Source organism: Rhineura floridana, chromosome 10, assembly GCF_030035675.1.
Source record: "Rhineura floridana isolate rRhiFlo1 chromosome 10, rRhiFlo1.hap2, whole genome shotgun sequence".
Lineage (NCBI taxonomy): Eukaryota > Metazoa > Chordata > Lepidosauria > Squamata > Rhineuridae > Rhineura > Rhineura floridana.
Genome location: NC_084489.1, coordinates 62179002 through 62206809, shown reverse-complemented (window position 1 = coordinate 62206809; position 27808 = coordinate 62179002). Strand labels below are relative to the sequence as shown.

At 42.6% G+C, this 27808-nt stretch overlaps 1 protein-coding gene across 2 annotated transcripts; it reads right to left on the bottom strand.

The window, feature by feature from the left end:
* Positions 1-27808, bottom strand: MSRB2 (methionine sulfoxide reductase B2). 2 transcript variants are annotated; one of them, XM_061586296.1, is made up of 5 exons: positions 27374-27808; positions 22251-22363; positions 14643-14719; positions 1502-1649; positions 1-573 (listed from the first exon to the last, which is right to left on the bottom strand). In XM_061586296.1, exons 1-5 carry the CDS (start codon positions 27525-27527, stop codon positions 466-468), a joined length of 600 nt encoding a protein of 199 aa, XP_061442280.1. In that variant the 5' UTR covers positions 27528-27808; the 3' UTR covers positions 1-465. The 2 variants fall into 2 exon arrangements, 1 of the variants encoding a protein (XP_061442280.1); XR_009758097.1 differs by lacking the exons at positions 14643-14719; positions 22251-22363; positions 27374-27808 and adding an exon at positions 9393-9550.

Below are 27808 nucleotides of genomic sequence, written 5' to 3'. Positions count from 1 at the left end.
TATATTTATGTTTGGGAAATCTGTACATTAATTTGCATATAATTGATTACTTCACCTATTAACAATTAGACAATCATCAACATTTTTAAAAAATTGATAAACAAATGCAGTATGTACATTCCTTTTATAAGTATGGTGTCTGCTGTCTGTGCTGGGTTTAATGAAACAGCCCACATGCACATGAAGAGCATGTACAGATCTCAAGACTAATCTGGCTATATTAAATGAGCATATTCCATCACAGAAAAGTACAGTGCATCTCACATCAATGGCTTGGCATCCCCCACACACATTTCCATTAATTATCTTCACTCTCACTCTCTCTCTCTCCCCCCCCTCCACACACAAAACCGGCACATTAGACAAAGGCACCTGGTTTTCAATACATTTTCAAAGTGGCCCTCTGTGGCAAATGAGATCTGAGCATCAAAGCTGTATCGATGCAGAAGTTGTAAAGAGGAAAGCTCACTGGTTTGAACTTGGTTTAAATACTAATGCAACACTGTTGATGCAGAATCTTTGCCCAGTTGGCTCGGGACCGTCACTAAACACATGGCCCAGATGAGCATCACACTGCAAAAGAAGAACAGACTTAGTTGCAGTGCGAGCTTCTCAAATTAATGTATATCTACATAAATTAAACAGACTGATTTCATAGCCAAAGGGGACAATTAAGTCTGCAACTGCCATATAAGCAATACCTTCTGTGTTCAGAAGCAACTTCTGAACACATTCATTTTAGTCCCTATGTTTGTGCGCATCCAAATACCCCAGGTGTGAAATGTGACCTCTCTTGGGTAAGCTTTCTTAGTGCTAATAAGATGGTTTCTTATTATGGTTTCTTTTAATATGTAAAAAGCATTCTTGTTGAGAACACCACTTTAGAATGAGTTACTAATATGGATGAAAAAAAAGTCCTCATTCCTCTCAGAATCTCACTGTTAAACTAACCACATTTGTAAGTCAGTCAGAAAATCGACTGGGACTAGATTCCATAGTGTAATCAATTAAGGGGCAGATCACTAAATTTCCCAGCAACTTTTGTAAGGTCAACTTTCCCATCCCCTCATCATATAACTCTCTTACACGTACAGCTGGATCCTATGTATGTTTACTCAGAGGTAAATCTTGCTGTATTGAGTGGGACTTACTCCCAATTAAAGTATGCATCAAGGTGCAGCACAATCCTAAACACGTCTATTCAGAAGTCAGTCAGTCCTATTGAGTTCAATGGAACTTACCACGAGGTACGTTTATATAGGATTGCAGCTTTAATGTTCAATTATTGTTACGTAGCACAAGATTGGCCCCAGAAGTTCCTACATGAGGTTCACCACCCGGGACTAATTTCATGATTTACTGAAGAATATTTAGAGGGATTAACGTGGCTACAAAATCAATCAATCCAGTGTGCTTTTCTCCCCTCCCTTTTTGTATCACATGATGGAATACTACGCTTGCAGTTAAGCAACTTTATATGCTTCCTTTAAGGGAGGTGTACCTGTTTGCAAATGACTTCTATGCTGCTTGTTCCTAATGAATGATCAGGCCGTCTCAGGATATTAGTTTTGCTTTCATCTGTGCCATGCATGCCATAGGCTTCTGAAAAGGATGGCCACCCAGTGCCGGAATCATAATTCGCTTCCGAGCTATGAAGGAGAGAAAAGTTGAATATTAATGAAATACACACACCGGACTTTATCCCTTATCCATGAACAAGTAAGTATATTGGAGAGGGATGATTTTGATTGTAAAAGTGATCCATAGTTAACCACCCCTCTCCTCAGGCTCCTGTTGTGGTCAACTTTGCATCCCCTGAGCTTTTGTTGCTCTCCACCACCACCAAAACCAGGGTACTGATCACAGGCCTTCCAATATCCTGTGCATTTTGATTACCCTGTCCCTGCAACTGAACACTTGTTTTTCCAGGAGACCTTTAGAAAGTAAATATTTGTCCAAAGGAACACAATCTTAAACCTTTCCTATATGGAAGAAAGTTTAAGTGAATCACGAAAGATTACTAATGCATATAGGATTTAGAAACCAGTTAAATCTAATTATAATGGCTCAGTTGGGTTGTAGACTGGGCTGCCCATAAATGAGCATATTTCTTGGCTCCTTGTAACAATGTTGACTAAAAGCCGTAAGAAAAGGGATAGTCACTTTAATTAAATACTTTCCTTTTAAAAGGTAGAAATGAGTATTGTTGTTTTGAAATTATTCAGTTGTAGAGATGTGCTTTATTTAACTCTGCTGAAAGCGAAACAGAAGAACATTGCTTTTTAATTGTCTTAGGCTGGTTTTATATTGGGCATTTTCTATGGAATACCTGCACTGTGTTCAATTAACATTTACAGTGCATGCATACAACACTGTGAACAAAACTTTTCACTCTCAAGTTTTCCCTGTTCAGCTTCTGTGGGTTTTTTCCAGAGCTCAGAAAATAAGACTTTAAAAAAAATCTGAATGGAATAGTTGTGCAATTTCCCTAAGTGTATATGGCCTAATATGCTACTATCTAGCTGGTTATGGACTGTACAGATTGCTGTATCTATCCATTTCCTAGATTGCTCTAGCCATTTCCTACTCTATGATCTGTCTCTTCTCCCTAGGAATAGGAATATATGACCTGGGAGGCCAGGGCTTACATCCCCACTCAGCCATGAAGCTCACTGGATGACATTGGGTGAATCGCTGCCTCTCAGCCTAACCTATCTCACAGAACTATTGTGAGAATAAAATGGAGAGAAGGAGAACCATCTATGTCACCCTGAGCTCCTGGGAGGAAAGGTAGGATATAAATGCAACAATAGTAATAATAATAAAAACCTCTCATTTAGCTGTTCCTTTTCCAATTAACATTGCCTTTTTATCTTGTTTTCATTCCCTGCCCCCCAACTGCAGCAGGGCAGTAGTAGTAGTGAGGGATAGCGCATTTAACCTTTCCCTCCCACACAGTGGCTCCAGTGAAAATCACCCTGCCCCTCAGCATTTGGGGCTGGTGAAATGAGGATGGCCCATTTGGGTACAGAGTGTTAGAAGTCTGGAAGTAGAGTTGCTATTCCAGTTCCAGCTTAAAGCAGAATAGAGCATGTCCGGATCCCACACACATTTAAAGCACATGATTTCCCCTAAAGAATCCTGGGAACTGTAGTTTGTTAAGGATGCTGATAATTTTTAGCTCTCTGAAGAGAAAACCACAGTTCCCAGGATTCTTTGGGGGAAGCCATGTATTTAATTGTGAGTTAGATGCAGAGCTTGGAAAAGTTACTTTTTTGAACTACAACTCCCATCAGCCCCAGCCACCATGGCCACTAGATTGGGCTGATGGGAGTTGTAGTTCAAAAAAGTAACTTTTCCAAGCTCTGGGATGTGCTGAGTATGGTGTGGATCTTTTTGGCAGCGCTGCAGAATCAGTGCTCTCTAGTGACACCTTGTGGTGGATGAAAATGCTGACAACCATAATTGCATTATTGGAATGTACTTTTAATTGTTTACAGCAATATGCCATCACAATAAAATATACACAAGAATATAAAAACAGGATACAAAATATAAAAGAAACACTGAGAGACAAATAGGTATAAGGGTACAATATCCTATAAAAAACTTCCCAATTAAGAACAAAGCGAACAACATTTTCAAGCACATAAAAGCTGGTCTCGAGCTATGGCCAGGAGTTTTACATACTTTGCTCTAATTTTCTCCACCGCAACAGCAAAGTTAGTCACCTGTTGAGTTACATATATATCATTGCCCGCTAACAGAGTGGCAACTTGCTCCACAATAGGTCTTTCAGTCATCAGAGATATTATAGGGGCTAGGAATCTAAGTCTGGGGTCCTCATATAGGGGACAGCGGAGAAGGTAATGGGAGATATTTTCTATCTCACCCAGTTGGCATACGCAGACCCGAAGGTGATGTGGTACATTTGCATACCGCCCCTCCAAATAGGCTGTAGGCATTGTCTGGAATCGTAAAGCAGTAAATGCCCTTCTCAAAGAGGGGGCTGTTAAATAAATGAAGTACGGCTCCATATTGAATAAGGTTTTATACCAAGAAAATCCCGGGGAAAAAGGGGATATATTTGCCGAATAGGTTGTCCATCTCTGTGCATATAATAATATCCTATCTCTTAGACGTTTCTTGGCCCGGGGGTAGGGATTGGTAGGTAATAGATCTACAGTTATCCCATAAGCTGCCATTATGGGTTTGACACATTTTAGCCAGGAGGTAGAGGAGGGGGATTTTATTTGTTCTAGGAGACTTTTTTTGGGAGAGCAGAATTGTCCATAGATGCCAACCTCAGGCAATAGGAGGCCAGTGCCACATGGGTCAAAGATTCGACTGAATGAGTACCGGTCTCCATCCTTAATAGGGAGATTGGAGTACCTCGGGGGACTGCCAGAATGAATCTAAGAAACTGGTTCAGGGCCTTTTTAAGGGGAGCGCTATTAACATACCCCCAAACCTCGGCCCCATATATGAGTTGTGGAATTATTTTCTTGTAAAAAATTTCAACAGCTGGTGTGACCAGACTTCCACCCCTGGTATTAAAGAAGCGGCAAAGTTGGTGTGCAGAGTGCACAGCTTTCAGCCGGGCCGCCTCTAAATGAGAGTTCCAAGATAGATTGGAATTGAAATATAGGCCCAAGTAGCGGTAGGTACATTGTTGTTTAATAAATTCTCCATTCAATCTCCACACGTTTGGTTCTTTTCTTACCAAATACCACTACCTTGGTCTTATCATAATTAATTTTAAGATGTTCCTTAGCACAATATTCCCCCAGGCTGACCAGCAGCCTGCTCAGACCAATCTGGGTTGTGGCAATTAAAGCCAAGTCATCCGCATATAATAAAACCGACAATTTATCTGATAAAACAGCAGGCGGGAAGAACTGAGCCCCAACTAGCTCTTGAACTATATTATTAATATAAAATTTAAAAAGAAAAGGGGCCAGAAGGCATCCCTGACGGACTCCTCTTTTGGTAGGGATTTCCTCAGAAAGTAGGCCATTTGCCCCTAATCTCACCCTCAGTGAAGTATTTGAGTGTAAAATTTGAAGTAAAAAAAACCAAGCGTCGATCTATATTTGTATTGGACAATTTTGCCCAGAGACGCTCTCTGTCTATCGTATCAAAAGCTGCCGAGAAGTCTACGAAGGCTACAAATAACTCCTTTCTTTTGTGTAGAGCATATTTCTGTATAAGATGGAGTAATATGAAGCATTGATCTATCGTAGATTTATCTTTAGTGAACCCAGCTTGCTCCTGTGCAAAAGTAGAATTTGCATTAGCCCAGTCATCTAGTCTGTTTAAAAGATATTTGGTATAGATCTTAGATGTTATATCCAATAAACTGATCGGCCTGAAATTGTCGGGATCAGTTTTTGGTCCCCCCTTGTGGATAGGCACCACAGTGCTAGTACTCCAGCCTTTAGGTAATTCTCCCTATTAATAAAGGTAAATAGTTTGGCCAATATCGGAGCCCACCACTCTATATTGTACTTGAATACTTCTGCCGGGAGCATGTCTTCGCCTGGCGCTTTGTTATCAGCTAAGGACTTAACCAAGGCGAAGACTTCATCAGGTGTAACCGGGGCCCACTCTGAGCACGCTGTTAAGGACTGAAAGATGTAGATATTATTTATCTGGTGATCTGAAACACCATAACAGTACAGCTTCATAAAATGTCGACTCCACTGATCAGAGTTGATCTGGTTCTCTATAGTGGCACAATAGCCCTTAAGCCCCCTCGATACCAATCTCCAAAATTTTGGCGTGTTTTTTTCTAAAGCAGCTAGTCCCAATTCCGTCCACTGTTTCTTTATATAATTAGATTTCTTAAGGATTAAAAGTTTTTTATAGTAGCACCTCTGCTTCACAAAGAAGTCAAGATTTTCATAGGAATCATCCTGTCTTAGTCTCCTGATGGCCTGAGCCAGATTTCGTTTCGCCAATACACAATCATAATCAAACCAACCCAGCTTCTTCAAAGGTGAAGAGCGAGAGTGAGTCAACAGCGGCTTTAGTAGGTCTACAATGGCAGTGTACGCAGTGGTAGGATTCGGAGAAGGCAACAAAAATTCGCGCATTTCCATTAAAGAAGGGAGATTTAAAGCTGTATTAATTATCAAACCTGTTTTATCATTCCACCAAATCCTTTTGCCACCTTGAGACATTAAATTTGAGGTTGGTGCAAAGGTATTTGAAGGGAGACGCAAATGAATGGAGAGCAACAGACAAATGGGCATATGGTCACTCTCTGGTCTTACTGGCACCCCAAACGATTTAATCTGAGAAGCAAGGGGGTATGAGAGAGCCATAAAATCAATAACGCTCCTGCCACGCGGTCCATAATACGTGAAGGCATCTGAATCTGGGAATATGGGGGAGCCATTACACAGAAAAAGTTGGTATTTATACACCAGGTTAAAGAGCAGCCTTCCTGCCGGATTTATAACCTCATCCCTAGACCTTCTGTCAGGCATGGCCGACAGATCTTCCTTGGATAGCCCTAGTTTGTTTCCCATGGTGAGATTATTACTGCCAATTCTTGCATTAAAGTCTCCTGCCACCAAAATGGCAGGATCCTTAAATGACTGATATAAGAGGGTTAATACCTAGTATAATTCTGTCCAGATTCTCACTTGCCCGGCATTGGTACTCTCTGGCGGTATATAGACATTTATAACAATAATTTCTGTCTGTGGCGGCCAACAGACTCTGGTAACTAGTATATTTGATGAGGGCAATAGAGTGATCTCAGCAATAGTTGGGTTTCCGTCTATGGATATTAAAGTAGCCAGACCTCCCCTTGCTCTCCTGGCTCGACAAGACTTCGTGGCTGGGAGAGCGCGGGCGACATAGCCAGGAAGTGAATTGAAAGAAGGGCCAGCAACCCAGGTTTCTTGAAAACAAAGTATATGAAACGATTTACAAAATTCCTTAAAACCACTGTCTACTTGTTTAGAGGCCCAACCTGCTATATTCCAGGACACAATATTTATCGCGTCCTGGGTTGAGCCAAGGGGCAGGCAAGGTCAGGGCACTACTGGCAGCGGTTGTTGTGAGGGACACGACTCTTCCAAATGAATTTCGGCCTGAACGGTCCAAGCAGGTCTGCTAACATTCGAATAAACACAATTTCTGGGCTTTTGTGGGCTCCCGACCACTGGAGGTAGTCTACCTGGCAATCCTAATTCCGCCTCCTCCAGAAATCTGGCAATCGGTCTCCTAGCCAAAAGACTTTTTAGTAGCTTTTGTAGTTTGCCGATTACTTCCTGTTGGGCCTGCTCCGAGAACGTAGCAAAATTCGTTATTAAATCCTCCTCCCCCTCACAGGAGAAGCTGAAGGAGGTTTCCGCAGTGTCATTAACATGGTCCGGGGGAAGTGAAGGGTGACTTAAGTCACTGTTACATTCTGGAGGTGAAGATGTTATCTCATCAACCACGAAGAACTCTTGATCAGAGTGGTCCAGGTCAACACTGCTGTTTTTATCCGCAATTCCATCTATACTCTCAGTCAGGGACTCTTCCATCAGTATGGACATTTGCAGAGTTTGGGTGTTCTGTTGAAGGGATGAGGTGCCAATCATTGGAGCGATTATCCTATCAATGGGTTCTGACACACACTCATCCGGATGGAGGATAGTCTTGCGCTTAGGAATTATCAGCAAGGGGTGTGGGGCTATGATATTTTGGAAGTGTCTTTGAGTCGTTATCCCTTGCTTACATAAAATATGTTTTTTCTCCAATATCAACTTTGCTATCTTAGGGTTCTTGAATGTGATTAAAGCCGAGTTAAATTGGGTGGGATTATAAAGCCAGTTTACGTTCATAATGTCCTCTGCTTGTACTTGTTTCAAATTTAGATCTTGCAGAATTTTAATAATATAGAGTTTTCTTTTAAACTGTGGTTCATCCAAGTTAAAGCCAGGTAGATTTAACAATGCTATTTATTTTGTGTATATTTTAGGGACCATTCCTTCGGTCTTAGATGAGGAGTTGTAGTTTCTAAGCGATGAACCCTAATATGTTGTCGTTCAACCCTGTAGCCGTCCAGAGAGTTCACTTCCGGTTCTGGTCTTAGCAATGTAGGCGATGTCTCTGTTAGAGACACAGGTAGTTTTAACACAGAACAACCACCATCTTGTAATTGAGGGCTATCAGCCTGAACCTTCTTATGGATTACAGTCCCCTCCAGAATTTTAAAGAGCTTATTAAAATTCATTTTCTTATTTTTTGGCAGTTTGTATCTTTTGACATTTTTGGACTTTTTTGCCATTGTCATGACTTTAGGATTTGGGCGTCTTTTCGCCTTGGGGGCTGTAGGTGTACGCTTTGGAATTAAATTAACAAGTTCCGTCGTCAGGGTTCCTAACAGTCCATTTGATTCCGAAATAAAGTTTTTAATGCCTGTCATCTCTTTCAGAATTATTTCCACCATCAAGTTTAAGCGATGCAGGTCCATATAGAGTAGAGCATGGAAGCCGTTCTCTGTGTCCAAAGGTGTGTTGGTCATCTGCTCTTGAGTGGCCCCAATCAGCCCAACAGGACTCCCATTCTCAGAGGGCCCTCTGTATGTTGTCACTAACGACTCCTCAGGGTTAAAGTCTGACAGTTTTGTTAAATTGCCAGCCCTTTCATGCTCCTGGGATGAGTTTGGACTCCTAAAAGTTGGTGAATCCTGTGCCCCCCACATATCTCTGTGGCCAATAGGCCAGTCCATTGCCTCACTTGGGGGGTTAGTTGGCTCTCCATATGATAGGCTAGACCTACATGATAGTCCAGATGGAGCACCCTCCTCTCTCAAAGTTGTTTCAGAGTCCATAGAGTAAAGAGCCTCCTTTGAAGGAGAAAGGGCAGTATCCTGGCAAGAAGACCCTTTCTCACTTCTCTTATCTTTGCTCGAGTAAAAAAACTGCGTGATTTTAGATTGTTTATAATAATTGTCCTCCCCAGGGATCTGTTCCATTGTAATCCCCTGGTCTCTAAGCATCTTCCTTGTTTGAACCATAATCAGAAAATTAGCAGATCACCAGAGTTGCCTCGGTACTGCTTCAATAAAGCTAGGCCTTAGGTGGCTAATAGATAATATAAATTTAATCCATTTAAGCTTCACCGGTTCAGAGCGTTCTCCATGGAGGAGGTGTCAGGTATCTGCTGCTGGGCAAAAAGCTGCTGTGAGTAAGTCTCTAGGCTTTCAGTTAGAGACAGAAACCTCAAGGCCGGGGGAGCCTGGAATCACACCGGGAAGGCAAGATAAGGCAGCTGTTAGAGGCAGCTAATAAATTATAGCATTCAGCAGGTTATCCACAAACTTAACACACAGCCACGACTCCAGGATTAATCAGGTAATTAGAATTAAAAATAAGTTGAGGGGATTTTACCAGAGCGACGTTGAAATGCTTCCTTGTACTCATCGGCCATTTCCCCTCCCCTAATTGCATTATTAAGAAAAGCACTCTTGTCTCACACTTGAATATTCTTAAATTGAAAAAAAAAAACACTTTTTCTTTTAAATGGATAGATATTTGGCTACAGAATGTTTACAACCAACAACCAGGGTTACTTCAAGTCCATTTTTTTTTTAAAGAGATCAGGGGAGAGATGTTCAACCAAAACTTAAGTACTTTAAAGCCCCATTGATTTCAGTGAGAGATTTAAGTACATGCTTAATTTACCCATTAAAATTAGTGAATCATAGCATGAGCCAAGCATGATAGTTCAGAAGTATGTATAACTTCATATACTCCATAGTGAGTGAGTTTAGCTCTGTAGCCTTAAACCTGTGCAACTCTTAACTGGATTATGCCGAAAGTTTCTAAGGCTGCAATCCTATACCCACTTACAAAGGAGTAAGCTTCACTAAGCTCAGTGACACTTACTCCTGAGTAGACATGCATAGGATTGCACTGTAAATGTTGATACCCACCATATGCCTGCCTTTAGGAGACAGGGCACATGAAAAGTCCAAAAAAACTAACAAAACATGTCTGTCTTCAGATTAAACATAAAGGTTTACATTATTAGTAGCCATGGTTTAACAAACTAAAAGCCCAATGTATTCTTTAAAATTTAGAATTCTATACAGAAAGTTCTAAAGCCATAAACATTCAGTTGGGAAATTGTGTCCTGTTTTATTCCAATATATACTGTAGATTTTTGGGGCAGCTTGATTAGGGAGACACTTAAAAAAAATCCAACATGCCTAGTCCATTGTAAATGCTTTAATCAAGGGACATAAACCAGGCAAAAATCAGCACTGCTTCAAAAACTACAGGAGGGAAAAAGCAGAGAAAGTGGATGTCCAACCGAACAAAGTGTCTCTTTCTTCATCTTTATTTATTATATTTATTTTAAAGCATATATAAACCACTTGTTTTAAAAATCTCTAAGTGGTCTACAATATAAAAACAAACAATATAATTAAAACAAAAGTACAATGTAAAACCAATGAAACGGTAAAAAGCATATAAAACAAAGCATATAAAACTGCAACTTGAAACAGCTGAATTACAATACATCAAGAGTTCAGTGCTATCACTTGTGGATTGAACCACATATATTTACACCTGTAGCACAGGGATAGAATTTTGTGCATCTGATGAAGTGGACTGTTGTCCTCGAAAGCTTGTAAGTCTTTAATGTGTCACAAGACTGTGATCTTTTTGCTGCAACAGACTAACATGGCTACGACTCTTGAAAATTATCACAGCAGACAGCAGTGACTTCGGTGCATTTCACTCCTATGTCTGCCATGTGCACATATGAAGTGGTGCAGGGTGTCTAGAAAAGGAATGTACAGGGAAGAGGAGCAAAATTTCCCCAGTATACTTTAAGCAATTCTTCTCCTAGCCTAACTCACTCGTGTGTGTGTCTGTGTGTGTCCACCCACTTTGTATGTAAATAGATGTCTGTCCTAGGATGTCCTGTTTGGCTTCAAATGTTCTCTCTATGCCCCAAGAGTAGATGTGACAGCATAGTTGATAGCACTGATGATGTGCTTGGGAGGGTAGTGATGATGTGGGCGATTTCTTGTGCAAAGCAGTGGGAACACCCCACCACCGCATGACAACATCACTGGACTAGGACCAATGCAAATATACTTCCCACTGACTGTGGCTGTCTTTTTTTCAAACTGATGTTTAACATTGTCTAGTTCACTGTGTCTTCTACATCAGGTCTACATTTACTTACTGTAAAAAGAGCCCTTGCCAAATTTCTGTCCAATTAAAATAGCTCCCCATCACAACTGTCCCAGCGTGATTTATTTACAGGTACATCGCTTAGATTTTCTGCTAGAAACATTTTAGTAGCCACCAAAATACTGCTGCTCAAAGTTCTATTTGAAGTAGTTCACCAGAGCATTTATGGATAAGTGGACATTCCCCAAACATATGCATTAGATTAGCCCTTAATACGCCATTCCTTCAACATATGTTATTTGCTTTGATCTTTGTTTTAGCTGTCCTGAATGCAGCCGAGATAAAATTTAAAAAGTATGACCCTTGGCTGTAATTTTATGACTGGATTAAGGTTTGATGTTCCATTAAAATTCTGTAATTTGCTGTCTATAAAAATGGAGTCTTATGTTCCATGTATTCCTAATCCTCAGTGAGTGTTTCGTAGGAGAGTAGTAACCTACATACAATATACTGCAGAAACCCTTCGCATGTGCAGAAATAAGGATGCTTCTCAATGGGCAGCTCTTGCTTTTGCACACAGTTCAGTAATAAACATGATATGGTTTTATTCAGTTGGATTGGGTAAATCTTACTGGAGAGGGGATGGGAACTCTTCTTTCCAATATTTTGAATTTGGACCTTATTTCTACTTGCAGTAGGTTGAATGAACAGGTAATTACCAGCACCTCAAGCCAGACTCCCAAATGCCTAAGTTGTCAGTGCAGATGGGAGATAAAGGGGTTTTGTACTTTCTGCTGCCCCCTATAGTCAAGACAGAATTCTGCAGAAGTTAAATGTTCCAGACAAGGGGAGCATTTCAATTATCACTGGCCATGCTGGCTGAGGCTGATGGGAGTTGGGAGTCCAAACCATCTGGAGGGCATCACTTCAGCTATGCCTGTTTCAAACTGTCTTCAGGGTACATCCTACACAGAGCACAGTATGATGATTTTATTAACTTTTAAACTGCCTTCTGCAAAAATGATCTCAAGCCACCTTAAAAGAATGTACAAACATACTTTTAAAAAATGATAATTTTAGTCAAATTTAGTTAATGTTCCATAAGTGGGGGGGGGGCATGGCTGAAAAGATCCTCTCCCTCACTGCTACCCTCCAAGCCTCTCTTGGAGGGACTACTTGAAGGAGGACCTCAAATTATGATTTTGGTGTGTGGGTAATTCATGTCAGCAAAGGCGATCTGCAAGGTATTTGGGTCTTGAGCCAGGTAAGGCTCTATAGATTAAAACTGTAATTTTGAAGTTGGCTCAGGAGCCAGCACAACTGGGCCAGAATTGGTGTGTATGACAAGAATTGGTATAATAAGATCTGATCCTCATTATCAATATGGACACTGCATTCTATGCTAGCTGCACTTTTGAACCATCTTCAAAGGCAGCCCCACCTAGAGCATGTTACAGTAATTTAACCTGAAGGCAGAGATGAGCCACCAGCTAGGATCTAGTGGGAAGTATACATTTGGTGGGGATTTGTGGGACGGTCTGTTCCATGATGGCATCCCAACTCTGGAAATCCTTGTCCTGTGAAATCTGGCTGACACCTTCACTGCTGTAATTTTGATGTCAGCTTTTATGCTGGCCATTGACTGTAATAAAGAAAGATTGATTGACTGATGTCAGCTTTTTGTCAAGGCTTTTGGTAGTCATTGCTAATGTTCAGATGATAGGTTTGTGATATCTTATTTTTTTACTACATTTTAGCTACGTTTCTGATTTTATGGATGTTGATATTATTATATTTGTTCTAGTACTGGCCCCACTTCTTTGTAAGGAAGCCCTGTATGATGATCTATGTCAGGAGAGAGATAGGGAATATGTCTGTATTAATTCTCCTTGACCTCTCAGCGGCTTTCGATACCATCGACCATGGTTTTCTTTTAGAGCAGCTGTCCGACTTGGGGGTGGATGGCACTGCTTTGCAGTGGTTCCAGTCCTACGTGGGTGGTCGCTGTCAGAGAGTGGTGCTTGGGAAGTATCATTCAGCTGTTGATGGGGTTACACAGCCTCTGAAGGAGGTGTGTAGGTTGGGGGTACTCCTGGATCCATTATTGTTGCTTGAGCCTCAAGTAGCCTAGTGAGGAGTGCCTTCCATCAGCATCGGCTAGTAATCTCTAAGCTAGGCTACTGCAATGTGTTATACGTGGGTCTGCCTTTGAAGATAGTTCAGAAAGTGCAGCTGGTGCAGAATTCAGCAACCCGATTGCTTATTGGGGCAAGATGGTCTGAGCATATAACCCCAACTCTGGCACAACTACACTGGCTACTAATTAGTTTCCAGGCTCAATTCAAAGGGCTGGTTTCGATATGTAAAGCTTTATAAGACCCCAATATCTCAAGGACCACCTCTCCCCATACGAACCAACCAGGACCCTGCATTTGGCATCTGAGGCCCTTCTTTGTGTGCCCCCTCTGAGGGAGCTGTGGAGGGTGGCGAGATAAGAGTGGGCCTTCTCAGTGGTGGCCCCTGCTTATAGAATGCTCTCCCCAGGGAGGCAGGCCTGGTGCCATCATCATCTATTTTTAGGTGCCACTGGCTGCTAATTTTTGGAGGGCCCTACATCCTCTTTTAGGGGGTGGGTTGTTCCACCACTGTTGTATTTAAGTGTTATATTTAAATTTTTATACCGGTTTTAACTTTTTTGTTGATTGTAAGTTGCTTTGGGTTTACTTTTGTGATGAAAAGTGACTAACAAATTTAATAAATAAATAAATAACGTCCCTAGGTGGCATTAAGAATCATCTTAGGAAAGCATCTTAAGCTTTAGAGACTTCACATACCGTATATATGCATATGAGCAGCAGACTATCCACACATACCCCATACATGGGGTATAAAGGTCCGAACATACGGTCAAACCAGACAGGACATTGATTAGGAGCATCCATATGTATATATTTAAAACATTAATAGCAATCAGGACTATCTGGGGATGGGGTTTTAGCTCTTTCTCCTGCACCTTCCCCCCACCCAATTAAAATTCCCACCCGAAGTTGCTATTTACCAGTGTGTGTGTGGGGGGAACTTACAGGTATCATACAGGTACCTATAATGTCCCTCAGGGACAAATGGCAGCTTTAGGGGATATTTTAACTAGGAAAATTCTGAAGTGGAAAGGATTAATCCCCTCCTCCCTCAGTATTATAATCTTGATCTGATTCAGGGTCTCCTCACAGTTGCTTTTTTTTTTAAGCAGAAGCTCTTGATCATAATCTCTCACATGGTATCTAGATGCACTCTTAGACCTGGGAAGGTCAGATTCAAATCCAGGCATAGCCATTAGGTTCAGTGGGTGACTTTGGGCCAGTTGGTATCTCTCAGCCTAACCTACCTCACAATGTTGTTTTAAGGGAAAGCATCATATACTGGCATACCCGAGCTCCTGAGGGCAGAGGAATACTTTTTTTTTAAAAAAGGACATTATAATTAGACTCCTACCTGAACAGCGGGGCATCACAGCATATGCAGTGGTACATCCCAGGCTCTATGTTAGTCAGATGAATTCCACTAAAAGGCTTCAAACATGTATTGTTAGGATTCTGATTCCAAACCATCTATTTTTTCCAAAGCCAGTTTGCAAAACCAAAACTCATGCAGGCTTATGTGCGAGAACTTCCACGGCATCATGGATAGGCATTCAACCTGCATAATCAACATAGTCTCCTTCTGTCATCTTGGGATGTCCCATTTCCACCTTACACTCTCCTGGGGACCTCTCAACCAAGAGGCAGAAACCTACAGGTTCAGGGATGTTGTCATCACTCATTTATAGCACCCAATATCCCTCATGTTTAAACAGATAAAAACTGTGATTAGTACTGCAATAGGTTTAGGAAGGATAAAGAGAAATATCTCTTCACATAACTTACAGAATATACTGCCATAAGAAGTGACAATGGCTTTGAAAAAAGGAGTTAGACAAATGCAAGAAGCAGAGGTTTATCTTATATATCAGGTAGCCTCAGTGGCACGGAGTGCCTTCTACCAACTTTGGTTGGCGGCCCAACTACGTCCCTATCTGGACAGGGATAACCTGGCTTCAGTTGTCCATGCTCTGGTAACCTCTAAATTAGATTACTGCAATGCACTACGTGGGGCTACCTTTGAAGACGGTTCGGAAACTGCAGCTTGTGCAAATTGCAGCGGCCAGATTGGTAACAGGGACCAGACGGTCCGAACTTATAAAACCAATTCTGGCCCGCTTGCACTGGGTGCCTTTATGTTTCCGAGCTCGATTCAAGGTGCTGGTATTGACCTATGAAGCCTTACATGGCTTGGGACCACAATACCTGATGGAACGCCTCTCCCAATACACTACGTTCAAGATCAAAGGCCCTCCTCCGGGTGCCTACTCCGAGGGAAGCTCGGAGAATGGCAACAAGGGAGAGGGACTTCTCAGTGGTGGCCCCCAAATTATGGAATGATCTTCCTGACGAGGTGCACCTGGCGCCAACACTGTTATCTTTTTGGCGCCAGGTCAAGAGTTTCCTCTTCTCCCAGGCATTTTAGCATGTGTTCTATATTGTTTTAAAAATTTAAATTGTGTTTTAAATTGTTTTTTAAAAGATGTATTTTAAATTGTATTTGTTTTTAGTTATTGTAAACTGCCCGGAGAGCTTCGGCTATGGGGCGGTATACAAGTTTAATTAATTAATTAATTAATTAATTAATATCAGGAGTGGGAAACCTCCAGCCTGCAGACCAAATTAAGTTGGCCAATTTGGCCCACATAGCTGTTTTTGACATCAGGGGCAGAAGAGGTAAAGTTGTGGCTATGAAGCAACAACTAGGAGGAACGCTTAAGTGCACTCTTGATGTTCCTTGGCAGCAGGGCTGGCATTCAGTGCTGTTAAAATTTGCTGCTGAATGCAAGCCACAATGAAAATGATTCCAAGTGGGAGTTGCTGACTGAGCTCATGAGTGGAGCCAAACTTTGCCAAAAGCAGTGGAGCTTGCATTTGACACTAAATTTAAACAGCACTGAATTCAAGCCCCAACACCAAGGAATAATCAGAATGCACAGCCCACAGAGGGTGACCACTTTATGATCTGGCCTGCCAGGCAAAAGCAGCTCCCCATCCCTAGTACATACTAACAGTGACCTTATTCTTTCAAATGATGATCCTTATGCAGTTGAAATGGCACCATCCACACACAACAGTGGAGGATATCAGCTGGCTTGGAAGAACTAAAGATGTGAAGGCTCATTAAAAAAAGAGAAAAAATTGAAAAAACTATTTTTCTGAATTTTTCTCTCCCCCCCCCGAATGTTTCACTTTTTTCCAGGGATTCACATCTCTAGGGAGAACCCCAAAGTTTGCAGATATATGAAATTTCAGAGGAAGCAACACCTAAGGAGAGGAAATCCTAGAACAGCCCAATGAACACTGAATATGTTCAATAGTTGCACATTACTGAGTGACTGTTGTGGGGATGGGGAATGGAATACAGTGCCCTGGAAAATGGCATGGTGGCTGGTTGGAACCCTAACAGAAACACTCCGGGCTGCAACATTTTATTGCAGGTCCACTTGTCAATGGAACTAGCCACGATCACTTAATGGAATCTTCATACGCAAAGACAGTGTATCCCTACAGTACATGCTAGGGACAAATAGGGGAGGGTTTATAAGTTCTCTAGAAGCTGTAGAAGTTACATTTAGACTAAGTTCAGACATAATGCTAAATCATGACTTGGCATTGTATGAATGAACCTTCGCCTCATACTCACACCTCCCCTCATGAAGTCCAGTTTCTCCTTCACATCAAACTACAGTTTGCTCTTGCATCTGACCCAGGAAAACTATGGTTTGCAAGCAAACTGGAATTAGAACCCATGATTACACTGTGCTGAGCAATTCTGGTTCGCTCAGTTTGGATGCAATAGCAAGCTATGGTCTGTCCTGTAAGAAGGAAGTGCAGGAGGGAAGAGGGGGCACACAAAAGGAGGGAAGATGAGGAGGAGCAATTGTGCAAGCCCAAGGCTATGCTAAAATGCGAATGCTGTGCCAAGGAGTAACTGGCATAAATTATACAAATAAAACCAATATACACATATTTGGCTGGTTTTGTATAATCTGTCAGGTATGGCAAGAGGCAAGATTTCACTTTGCAAATAATTCCACAAAGTTAACAGCCCACTTGCCTGCTCTTTCATATGTTAGACTTTTATCGTCATATCATTTATATGAGAGCCAGTGTGGTGTAGTGGTTAAGGTGTTGGACTACAACCTGGGAGACCAGGGTTTGAATCCCCACACAGCCACAAAGCTCACGGGGTGACCTTGGGCCAGTCACTGCCTCTCAGAGGAAGGCAATGGTAAACCCCCTCTGAATACCACTTATTTATTATTTATTTATTTATTTAATTTCATTTATAAACCGCCCATAGCCAATGGCTCCCTGGGCGGTGTACAACATACAATAATACAATAAATGAATAAAATCACAGATACAAATACAAATAATGATAATATATTACATTGCAATCTCTGGAATAAGCACAGTTTTATATACATCAGCATATTTTAAATTCATCATGTCCTTTCAACAAACGTTTATAGCACACAGTTTTAGACTTACGATTCAATTCCTAGAGGGAATTCTTGGCTCATGGCTATTGTGTCTTTAAATGTTTTCTTGCTTTCTTTGCAGACCAGTTCCCTACCCAAATGAGGTGCTTTTCCATTTTCAGCAGATATATACTCCTCCCATGTAATTGTGTTTGGTGGAGGTGGAGTAAGAGACTGCCTCCTGACAGGCTCAAAATTTTGTTCCATCAAGTTTCCACCTTTACTCAAGCTTTCCATAATAGCCTTGTTTTGAAGAATATCTTCTTCACTGAGATGTTCCCGTCTTTTCCTTGATTCTAACACAAGTCCATTAACCAGGTAGAAGTCTGCCAAAAAGTTTCCTACCCGTTCTGTTTTATCTTCTCAGAAAAGCCATCCTGTTTGGGTACGTGTGAAAGTGATTGATTTGGTTGATAATGTTGCTGAATAAATATCGCTGCTCATCAAAATGTCAACTTCTTCCTCCGTTTCCATCTCAGATTCCTCATGATGTATTCGCTGGTAAACTTTTTGTTCATTGTCTAAAATTACAAAGGATTCAGAGGGTGCAGCATCACCATTGAAAATGAAGCTCAAGTCCCCTCGTTGGCACTTACCATGAAAACCCTATTCATAGGGTCACCATAAGTCGGGATCGACTTGAAGGCAGTCCATTTCCATTTTTCCAGTTATACTGAATTTCTGTGTAATGACTATTATTATTAGTTATTGTTATTATCAGCATCAGCATTAGCATTTATTGCCCCCCCTTCACCAAGAGGTCACAAGGCAGGTTATAACAAGGTTAATGTACAGTGTTAAAAACAATTATGAACAACCAGAATCACAAATAGGGTGGGTCCTAAAAATATAAATCTCAGGTGTCAAAGGCCAGGGTAAAAAGGTGCATCTTCAGCATTTGCCTAATGCTGTACAGTGAGGTTACCAGACACACTTCGGTGGGGAGGGAGTTCCACAACTTAGGGGCTGCCACAGAGAATGCCCTCTCCCGGACCACCACCAACCTGAGCTTCTGAGGGTGGTGGAACTATCAAAAGTGCCCCCTCTGCTGATCTCAACAACCAAGAGGGTCTGTAGGGAACGAGATGGTCTTTCAGATATTTAGGACCTAAGTCATTTAGGGCTTTAAACATTAATGTGAGCACCTTAAATTGGGCCCAGAAACAAACTGGCAACCAATACAGTTGTTTTAGAACAGAAGTTGTATGAGATCTAACAAGAACCCCAGCTAGTAATTTGGTTGCTGCATTTTGGACCAGTTGAGGTTTCCAAATAGTCTTCAAGGGCAGTCCTATGCAGAGTGCATTGCAATAATCCAATCTGGAAGTTACCAGAGCATGGAGTACTGTGGCCAAGTGATCTCTGTCCAGAAGGGGCAAAACTTGTAGTCACTGAGGCGACCTGGGCCACCAGTGACAATATTGGATCCAGGATCGAAGCTGTGAACCTGCTCCTTTCAGGGGAGTGCAACCCCGTCCAGAACAGGCCGTCTCTCCAACACCCAGCCGTGAGAACTCTGGACACATAATACCTCTGTCTTGTCAGGATTCAGCCTCAATTTATTGGCCCACATCCAGTCCATCACCCCCTCAAGCACCATTCTAGCACCTCAACTGCCTCTCCTGATTCGCATGGAATGGAGAGATAGAGCTGGGTGTCATCTGCATATTAATAACACCTCACTCCAAAATCTCCTGATGAGAGCTCCTAGCAGCTTCATATAGATGTTAAGTAGCATGGGGGACAAGATGGAACCCTGCAGAACACCACAGGACAGCTCTCATGGTGCCGAACAGTAGTCTCCCATAGCTACTTTTTGGAAGTGGCCCGGGAGGTTTGAGCGGAACCACTGAAGCAGCAGCTGTTGCAGAGGAGTAACAGTAGAAAAGGCTTGTTCTTGTTCTGCTTGTGGGCTTCCCAAAGGTATTTGGTGGGAAACAAGATGATGACCTAGATGGTCTGATCCAGCAGGTATGTTCTTATTTATTACTTTACTAGCCTACATTGTGGCCATAACACAGGGGTGGCCCTCCAGATGTTGCCAGATTACAACTCCCATCATATCTGATCACTGACTATCCTGGCTGGGACTGATGAGAGTTATAGTTCAGCAACACCTGGACGGCCACAAGTTAGCCACTACTGCCACAAAGGCTAAAACATTGCTGCTGTTGCTTCTTTTTCTAAAAAAACCAAACACACAAGTTTCCCATGCGATGAATACTGCACAACTATTACATCTATTTCTGCTATTAATATACTGCTTAATCACTAAGCAGCATAGAAAATGTGACCCTCCAGATGTTGCTGGATTTTAACTCCCAGCAGCATGGCCAACCATCAAGGATGACAGGAGTTGAAGTCCAACAACATCCAGAGGGCCACAGGCTTCCCATTCCTGTATAACATTTGGCACTTTGCACTGCAGAGCAAGATTAGAGAAGCCCCATTTGCAGAATACTAAGGGTCAAACTCCTTGCAACAGTGGCAGCCTTGTGCATTTAAACATAAATCTGCCCAAACCATGTGAAGTGCCCATAGAGGTGTGCCAAGCATCTTCATTATAAACTTTTCATCATTTGCTGAATACGTACCTCTTCGTCTTTGACAATTAAGATTTGTGTTATTTTTATGGAACCACCTCTACTGTTCCAAATCCAAAATATTTATTGCATGGGCTTAGGCCGTCGCAGACGAACAATCATTTTCATACATCTATTAAAACATACATACATCAAATATACAAACCACTAAACATGCTTAAAATAACGCAGGATATGTCAGTAATGCCTAGCTATCCATCTATCCGGCTCGTACCTTGTAAGGCCTAGCCTGATGTTACCTTGTCTGGTTTGCCATGTCTGGGTGTTTTACCCCTAACTTTTGCGCTGCTAGGGCATAATGAGCTACCCTGTATGTGACCATATAATCATTATCAGCTAGAAGGAAGGGGATAAGACTATCGGCCTGGGGATCATCCTGTAGTTTAATCATGTCTGCTAAAAATTTGTCCCTAGGATGAACATATAAGGAGCATTCAAGCAGATAGTGGGGCAAATCTTCTACCACTCCGGCTCCACAGATGCAAAGGCGTTGTTCCCATGGGATCTGTTGATAACGTCCTGACAGAACTGAAGTTGGCATCGTCTGGAGCCTGAGTGCTGTAAAGGCTTGCCTCAACTGTACTGGAATGGAGTAGGTCAGATAACTCGCCCTCAAATGGTCACACTTAAATAAGGTGAACCACTTAGAGAACCTGTAGTTGTCAATCGCTAATCTGTCCATCCATTCTGAATGACGGAGAATAGATTCCCAGTGCTTCTGTCTACTCTGGGTGGGAGCGGTTGAAACAGGGATATGGTATCTTTGAAGAACTCTAGTTAGTTTATTACTCCAGAAAGAATCTGGTGTGGCTGACATATAACAGGCCTTCAGGATTACCTTTGCTGGTGCATTAGCTATCGCTCCCCAGAAAGTAATCAATGTATTATGGACACGCACACTTATAGGAGGTAAACCAGTTTCTGCATGCAAGAACACCGCTGGCGTACCCATGGGTAGCCGCAGGAATTTTTTAAGAAAGCCATTTTGAATAGCCTCGATAGTGGGTAGAAGCGAGTCCTCCCAACCCCATACTGCTGCCCCATACAGAATCTGATTCAGCACCTTACTTTGAAACACTCTTAGTGCCTGGGCCACAAGGTTACCCCCCTCGGTCCTATAAAATTTAAGAATGGCGCCGGCTGTTCTTATTGCTGTGGATTTCATTGACACCAGCTGTTGTTTCCAAGAAAGCGTGTCCTGGAACTGAATCCCTAGATATTTGAAGGAACGACACTGTTCAATTGGGTGCTCCCCGATGGACCATTTACAAGGACAATGTCGTTTCCCAAAGACCATAATCTTTGTTTTTGTGTAATTAATCTGTAGATATTCCCTGTTGCAATAATCATTTAAACGCGCCAGCCTCTACTGTTTGATGTGCATTCTTTGTTTTAAGTTGTTTTTATTGGATTTTAATGTTGCATGATTATATGGTCATAACCTGGCTTGGGACTTTATGGAGAAGGACGGGTAAGAAATATCTTAAATAAATAAATAAATAATGTAAAGCAGAGGGTGGAGTGCTATTTCAAGTGCAAAAGTGGGCACATGGGTTTGAAGGATGACAATCTTACCTCCGACTGTCACTTCCCTTCCCTGAACTCTAGTCTGTCTCCTCCCCCCCAATGCCCACCCCTTCACACAAATTTGGGCAGTCTGGATGTGTGAAAAGCAGCTGCAAGGACTACATACATAGGGAAATGTGGTGGATGGTTCAACATTCCCCCTCTTCCTGACACACACACACACACTTTATACACAATTTGAACAGACATCATCATTTAAAGACAGGGAATGGATAGCTATACATTGTGAGTCTATATTGAATACATATCCCACTGGGATGGAAACTATTACAACTCTTGGCTTACCAGTTCAGTTCCTTTTTCCCTGGTGACATAAAACTGCTCAGGAGTCAATTTCTTCTGCCAGTCAGTGGTAATGCTCGACTCATCATATCTTGTCAAAGAGCCCACATCTTTATCTAGAAAGGTGGAACAGCAAGAAATACAAGCAACAGGTTTGAGACAGCATATGTAGGACAGGTGCCTATATGCCACATTGCACCAGAAGAAAAACAATGATTACATCCAGAGCCAAGGGAAGATGATATGAGGCCTGTGATTATAGTTGGCAGGGTGCTGAAAGATGATACACTCAGAACAGCTGCTGGGAGATGAGCGTCATTCCGCAGTAGTGGAATTTACTAGGAAATGGTCAAAGACTCATATTCATGGAGGAGATGTTTAATGGGGCCTCGAGCTCAATAAAATATATATTGTATACAGTCACAGACAAAAAATCTCTGTAATGAAAATGGTTTCAAATAAACATCCTATCACCCTTGACAAACTAACAGTTCCTATCTTCCAGAGGCCCCATCAATCCTGCAACACACAGGTTGCTGTATACTTCTCAACCACCATTTTGCTTCTCCCTCACACATGCAATTCTTCTTGCAAACTAGCAAACCAATCTGGATCTTGTGGTTGAGCAGAGCACAATTAGTATGCCTGATTGGTCTAAGCATATCAAGCTGCCTAATACTGTCAGACCACTGCCCCATCTCTAAGTATTGCTTATTCAGGCAAGCAGCTCTCCCTGCTCTTACACTTCAGATCCTTTTACCTGGACATGCCCAGGATTGACTTGGGACAGTCTGCATGGAATGCATGTTGTGCATCCCTGAACTATGGCTCCTCCCAAAACATTTCTGAAGTACAAATCCATGCTCCTACTCAGGCACAGGGAGTTTGGGATTCAAAGCCACCACTTCATGACCATGAACCCAGGAAAAGCTACTGAGCTACGCTACTACACATAGTTTTAAAAGAGCTGCAGAGATTAGTGGGATACGTTGGCAAAGGACTACAGGCAAAGAGGTTGTGGCCAGTTTAGGACATGTACGCAGAACTGTCTGGGCAAATGGTTTGGCAAGAACTGAACAAATCAGTTGCCTTCTCTCTCTCTCTCTCTCTCTCTCTCACACACACACACACACACACACACACACACTCACTCACTCACTCACTCTCACACACAGAGACACTAAAAACAAAAACTCTGCTGTGCAAACTGCATAGCCCCATAACCATCCCCTTTTGGAGTATACAGGTGAGCAAAGGTTAAAATTCCCAGCATTTAAGTCTAAAGGGACTGGATCCAGACAAGATACATGTTCAGCTCTCTTCAGATTCTCTACACAGATGCAGCATAGCCAGGGCTGTGGAGTCGGAGTTGTGGAGTCAGAGTCGGGAGCAATTTTGGGTGGAGTCTGAGTCAGTAGAAATGTACCGACTCCGACTCTGATTCCTTCATAAATGGCAAATGTATATTAAGAACATAAGAACATAAGAAGAGCCTGCTGGATCAGGCCAGTGGCCCATCTAGTCCAGCATCCTGTTCTCACAATGGCCAACCAGGTGCCTGGGGGAAGCCCGCAAGCAGGACCCGAGTGCAAGAACACTCTCCCCTCCTGAGGCTTCCGGCAACTGGTTTTCAGAAGCATGCTGCCTCTGACTAGGGTGGCAGAGCACAGCCATCATGGCTAGTAGCCATTGATAGCCCTGTCCTCCATGAATTTGTCTAATCTTCTTTTAAAGCCGTCCAAGCTGGTGGCCATTACTGCATCTTGTGGGAGCAAATTCCATAGTTTAACTATGCGCTGAGTAAAGAAGTACTTCCTTTTGTCTGTCCTGAATCTTCCAACATTCAGCTTCTTTGAATGTCCACGAGTTCTAGTATTATGAGAGAGGGAGAAGAACTTTTCTCTATCCACTTTCTCAATGCCATGCATAATTTTATACACTTCTATCATGTCTCCTCTGACCCGCCTTTTCTCTAAACTAAAAAGCCCCAAATGCTGCAACCTTTCCTCGTAAGGGAGTCGCTCCATCCCCTTGATCATTCTGGTTGCCCTCTTCTGAACCTTTTCCAACTCTATAATATCCTTTTTGAGATGAGGCGACCAGAACTGTACACAGTATTCCAAATGCGTCCGCACCATAGATTTATACAACGGCATTATGATATCGGCTGTTTTATTTTCAATACCTTTCCTAATTATCGCTAGCATGGAATTTGCCTTTTTCACAGCTGCCGCACACTGGGTCGACATTTTCATCGTGCTGTCCACTACAACCCCGAGGTCTCTCTCCTGTGAAATTAAGATTTTTTGCTCCAATATGCATAATTTTACACTTGTTTATATTGAATTGCATTTGCCATTTTTCTGCCCATTCACTCAGTTTGGAGAGGTCTTTTTGGAGCTCTTCGCAATCCCTTTTTGTTTTAACAACCCTGAACAATTTAGTGTCATCAGCAAACTTGGCCACTTCACGGCTCACTCCTAATTCCAGGTCATTAATGAACAAGTTGAAAAGTATAGGTCCCAATACCGATCCTTGAGGGACTCCACTTTCTACAGCCCTCCATTGGGAGAACTGTCCGTTTATTCCTACTCTCTGCTTTCTGCTTCTTAACAAATTCCTTATCCACAAGAGGACCTCTCCTCTTATTCCATGACTGCTAAGCTTCCTCAGAAGCCTTTGGTGAGGTACCTTGTCAAACGCTTTTTGAAAGTCTAAGTACACTATGTCCACCGGATCACCTCTATCTATATGCTTGTTGACACTCTCAAAGAATTCTAATAGGTTACTGAGACAGGACTTTCCCTTGCAGAAGCCATGCTGGCTCTGCTTCAGCAAGGCTTGTTCTTCTATGTGCTTAGTTAATCTAGCTTTAATCATACTTTCTACCAGTTTTCCAGGGACAGAAGTTAAGCTAACTGGCCTGTAATTTCCGGGATCCCCTCTGGATCCCTTTTTGAAGATTGGCGTTACATTTGCCACTTTCCAGTCCTCAGGCACGGAGGAGGACCCAAGGGACAAGTTACATATTAACTAGTAATAACAAATTTACTGTAGTAAAATGGTAGCACAAGGCATTTCATCACCACCACGTGAATCCAGAGCTTAGAAAAGTTACTTTTTTGAACTACAACTCCCATCAGCCCCAGGGATTGGGCTCGTGGGAGTTGTCGTTCAAAAAAGTAACTTTTCCAAGCTCTGGATTCACATGGTGGTGATGAAATGCCTTGTGCTACCATTTTACTACAGTAAATTTGTTATTACTAGTTAATATACATTTGCCATTTATGAAGGAGTCGCAGCCAGAGTCGGAGTTGGACAGTAGAAAAATAGAGGAGTCGGAGTCGAAGGTCTGGCGTACCGACTCCACAGCCCTGAGCATAGCACTACAAATATTTATGGTTTCTGAAGGTAGAAGGAAGATCTCCATACAGGCACTGCAGTGGTACTCAGATCTATTCTACTCTGCATCAAATGCCCTTCTAGATGGAAGAACACAAAGAAAGGCTGAGATATGGAGAAACCTGTTAGGATTTGGAGTTGAATGCTTGACGGAAGCTGAACTGTAACACTAAGGATCCCTAGTGAAGGAGCACACTTTGTCCTGGATATATTCACACTGAGACTCTGGGTTTAGGAAAATAAGAAAGCTTACATTTCTTCTAGAAATACACACCGGATAAGAAAGATCCTAGTTCTAGCTAACTAAAGTTGAAGATGCAAAGGGCTATGTTTGCTCTGTAATCTCTGCAGGAGAGAGAGACACACAAAGGAAAGATGTCTCATCTCCCACGGTGGGATGAAGAACAGGAGCAGAAAATGAGGTCAACAACCCTAAGAGTGTCAGTTTATATACCTGAAGGAAAGTCAGCACAGATTGGGTCTACCTTTTCCCCATGCAAACCCCATCAAACTGAATTGCATCCCAACACTTCCACACAAGCGTCCATAGGTCCACAACTGCAATCACAATGAACTTCAGCTGGATCAGAGATATTTGCTTTTTTTCAGATCCTTGGAAAACCATACAACCATACACAGAACTATACTCTGTGTAAGTTAACTTAAAATATCTCCAACCCCTGCTTCCATGCTGATAGCCACAAACTAGAGCTCCGCACATAATAATGAAACTGAAAAGCAGGTGGCTGAGTCCATACTTTTGGCTCTTTATCTGTAGGGCCCAGCTGTGCTGGATGGGGCTGATAAAAGTTGCAGACCAAAACATCTGGAGGGTTGGGAAAGGTTTAATTAGGACGGTTCATCAGATGCAAGAGAAAAGAGGAGTTTCCTGGATTTTAAATAGGGGTGGGGAATTCATTAAGCAAAGCCTCTCAACTCAGCAGTACTTTTTATTTTTTATTTATTATAGAGCTTTCTACCTTGTCCTTCAAAAGAGCTCCCTGGATGGTTTACAAAGCATCAAAACACAACAATAACATACGCAAAATCTAAAAAAGCAACCTGACCAACCACCAGCAGATCTAAAGCAGATTAAGGCTGCAACACCTGGGAGTGAAGCCCCTTTGGCCTCGGAGTAGATATGTATAGGATTGCCTACTAATTAAGCAACAGAAACACTCGAAATTGTATTTAAAAGGTTTTTGTTCGGATGCTTGAGTGGCATTGAAATGGGGAACAGGCTGGGCTCCCTTGGAAAAATATTCCAATAATCCCGGCACCACTATCACAAGGAAAGCCCTTTATTAAAAGGACCACCTGTGAAAATCCTAAAGGGACAAGCTTCTAACCTTAAAGGCGGGCTGAGCTCTTGGCCTTTTAGAGGAGAGAAACATTTGGCCGTTCCAATCTCCCAGCAGGGATGAAAAGAGACGTTGCACCTGCCGAAATGGCCACCCTCTCACATACATAATTCCTTGTCCTTCCTTTGCATTGCGTCTCCTCCCCTTCACTGATATACCAGGCTAATTTGCTCTACTTTAATTATAATTAATTATTATTAAGTCATGTATTAGTACATCAGAGGAATCGCCTGGAGCTGTCTCCGAGAAATAACGGCGGCATCCTCCGAGAAAAACCTCCCCGCTTCTGTGCCCTGCGCTCCCTCCTAGCGAGGCTGGAAAACACCACACCAAGACGCAGCTCCCCTCCATGCTTCCGCCCACCTAGCTCCGAGCAGCTACCGGTGTCGGTGTGAGCTGCTCGGGACCCGAGGAGGGCGCAGCTCCGGGCGGCCCCCTGCGCAGCTCGCAGAAGCCGCGGTGGTGCCTGCATGACCGACTGTAAGCCGCGAAGTCTCCTGAGAAGCCGAGCAGCCATCGTCGCCCCGGAGGATCCCAAAGCGCCAGAGGCTGCAGTGTCACAACCTCACCCCCTCGGCGCTCGCCCTCAGGCTCCGCCCTGCCCTTTGCCGACATGTTTCTTTCTCCCAAACACGAGACATCGAGCGATGACTGAGAGCCCAAGGGCGCCAAAAAAGCTCTCCTCCCGTGCGGCCGGGGCTGCCCCTCAAGAAGACTTAATTCTGAGTTCTTCAATAGCACACGACTGACTGGCAGGAATTAAAAACGTCTCTGGCACAAAACGTTTTGCCATCTAAG

What these genes read in the sequence shown, in the direction of transcription:
- MSRB2 (XM_061586296.1), bottom strand. Translation starts at nt 27,527, where the DNA reads ATGGCTGCTCGGCTTCTCAGGAGACTTCGCGGCTTACAGTCGGTCATG. An exon ending in CGGTAGCTGCTCGGAGCTAG is followed by an intron (nt 22,364 to 27,373) that starts GTGGGCGGAAGC and finishes CCACCTTTCTAG; the next exon opens with ATAAAGATGTGGGCTCTTTG. An exon ending in TAGAAGTCATTTGCAAACAG is followed by an intron (nt 574 to 1,501) that starts GTACACCTCCCT and finishes CTTCTTTTGCAG; the next exon opens with TGTGATGCTCATCTGGGCCA.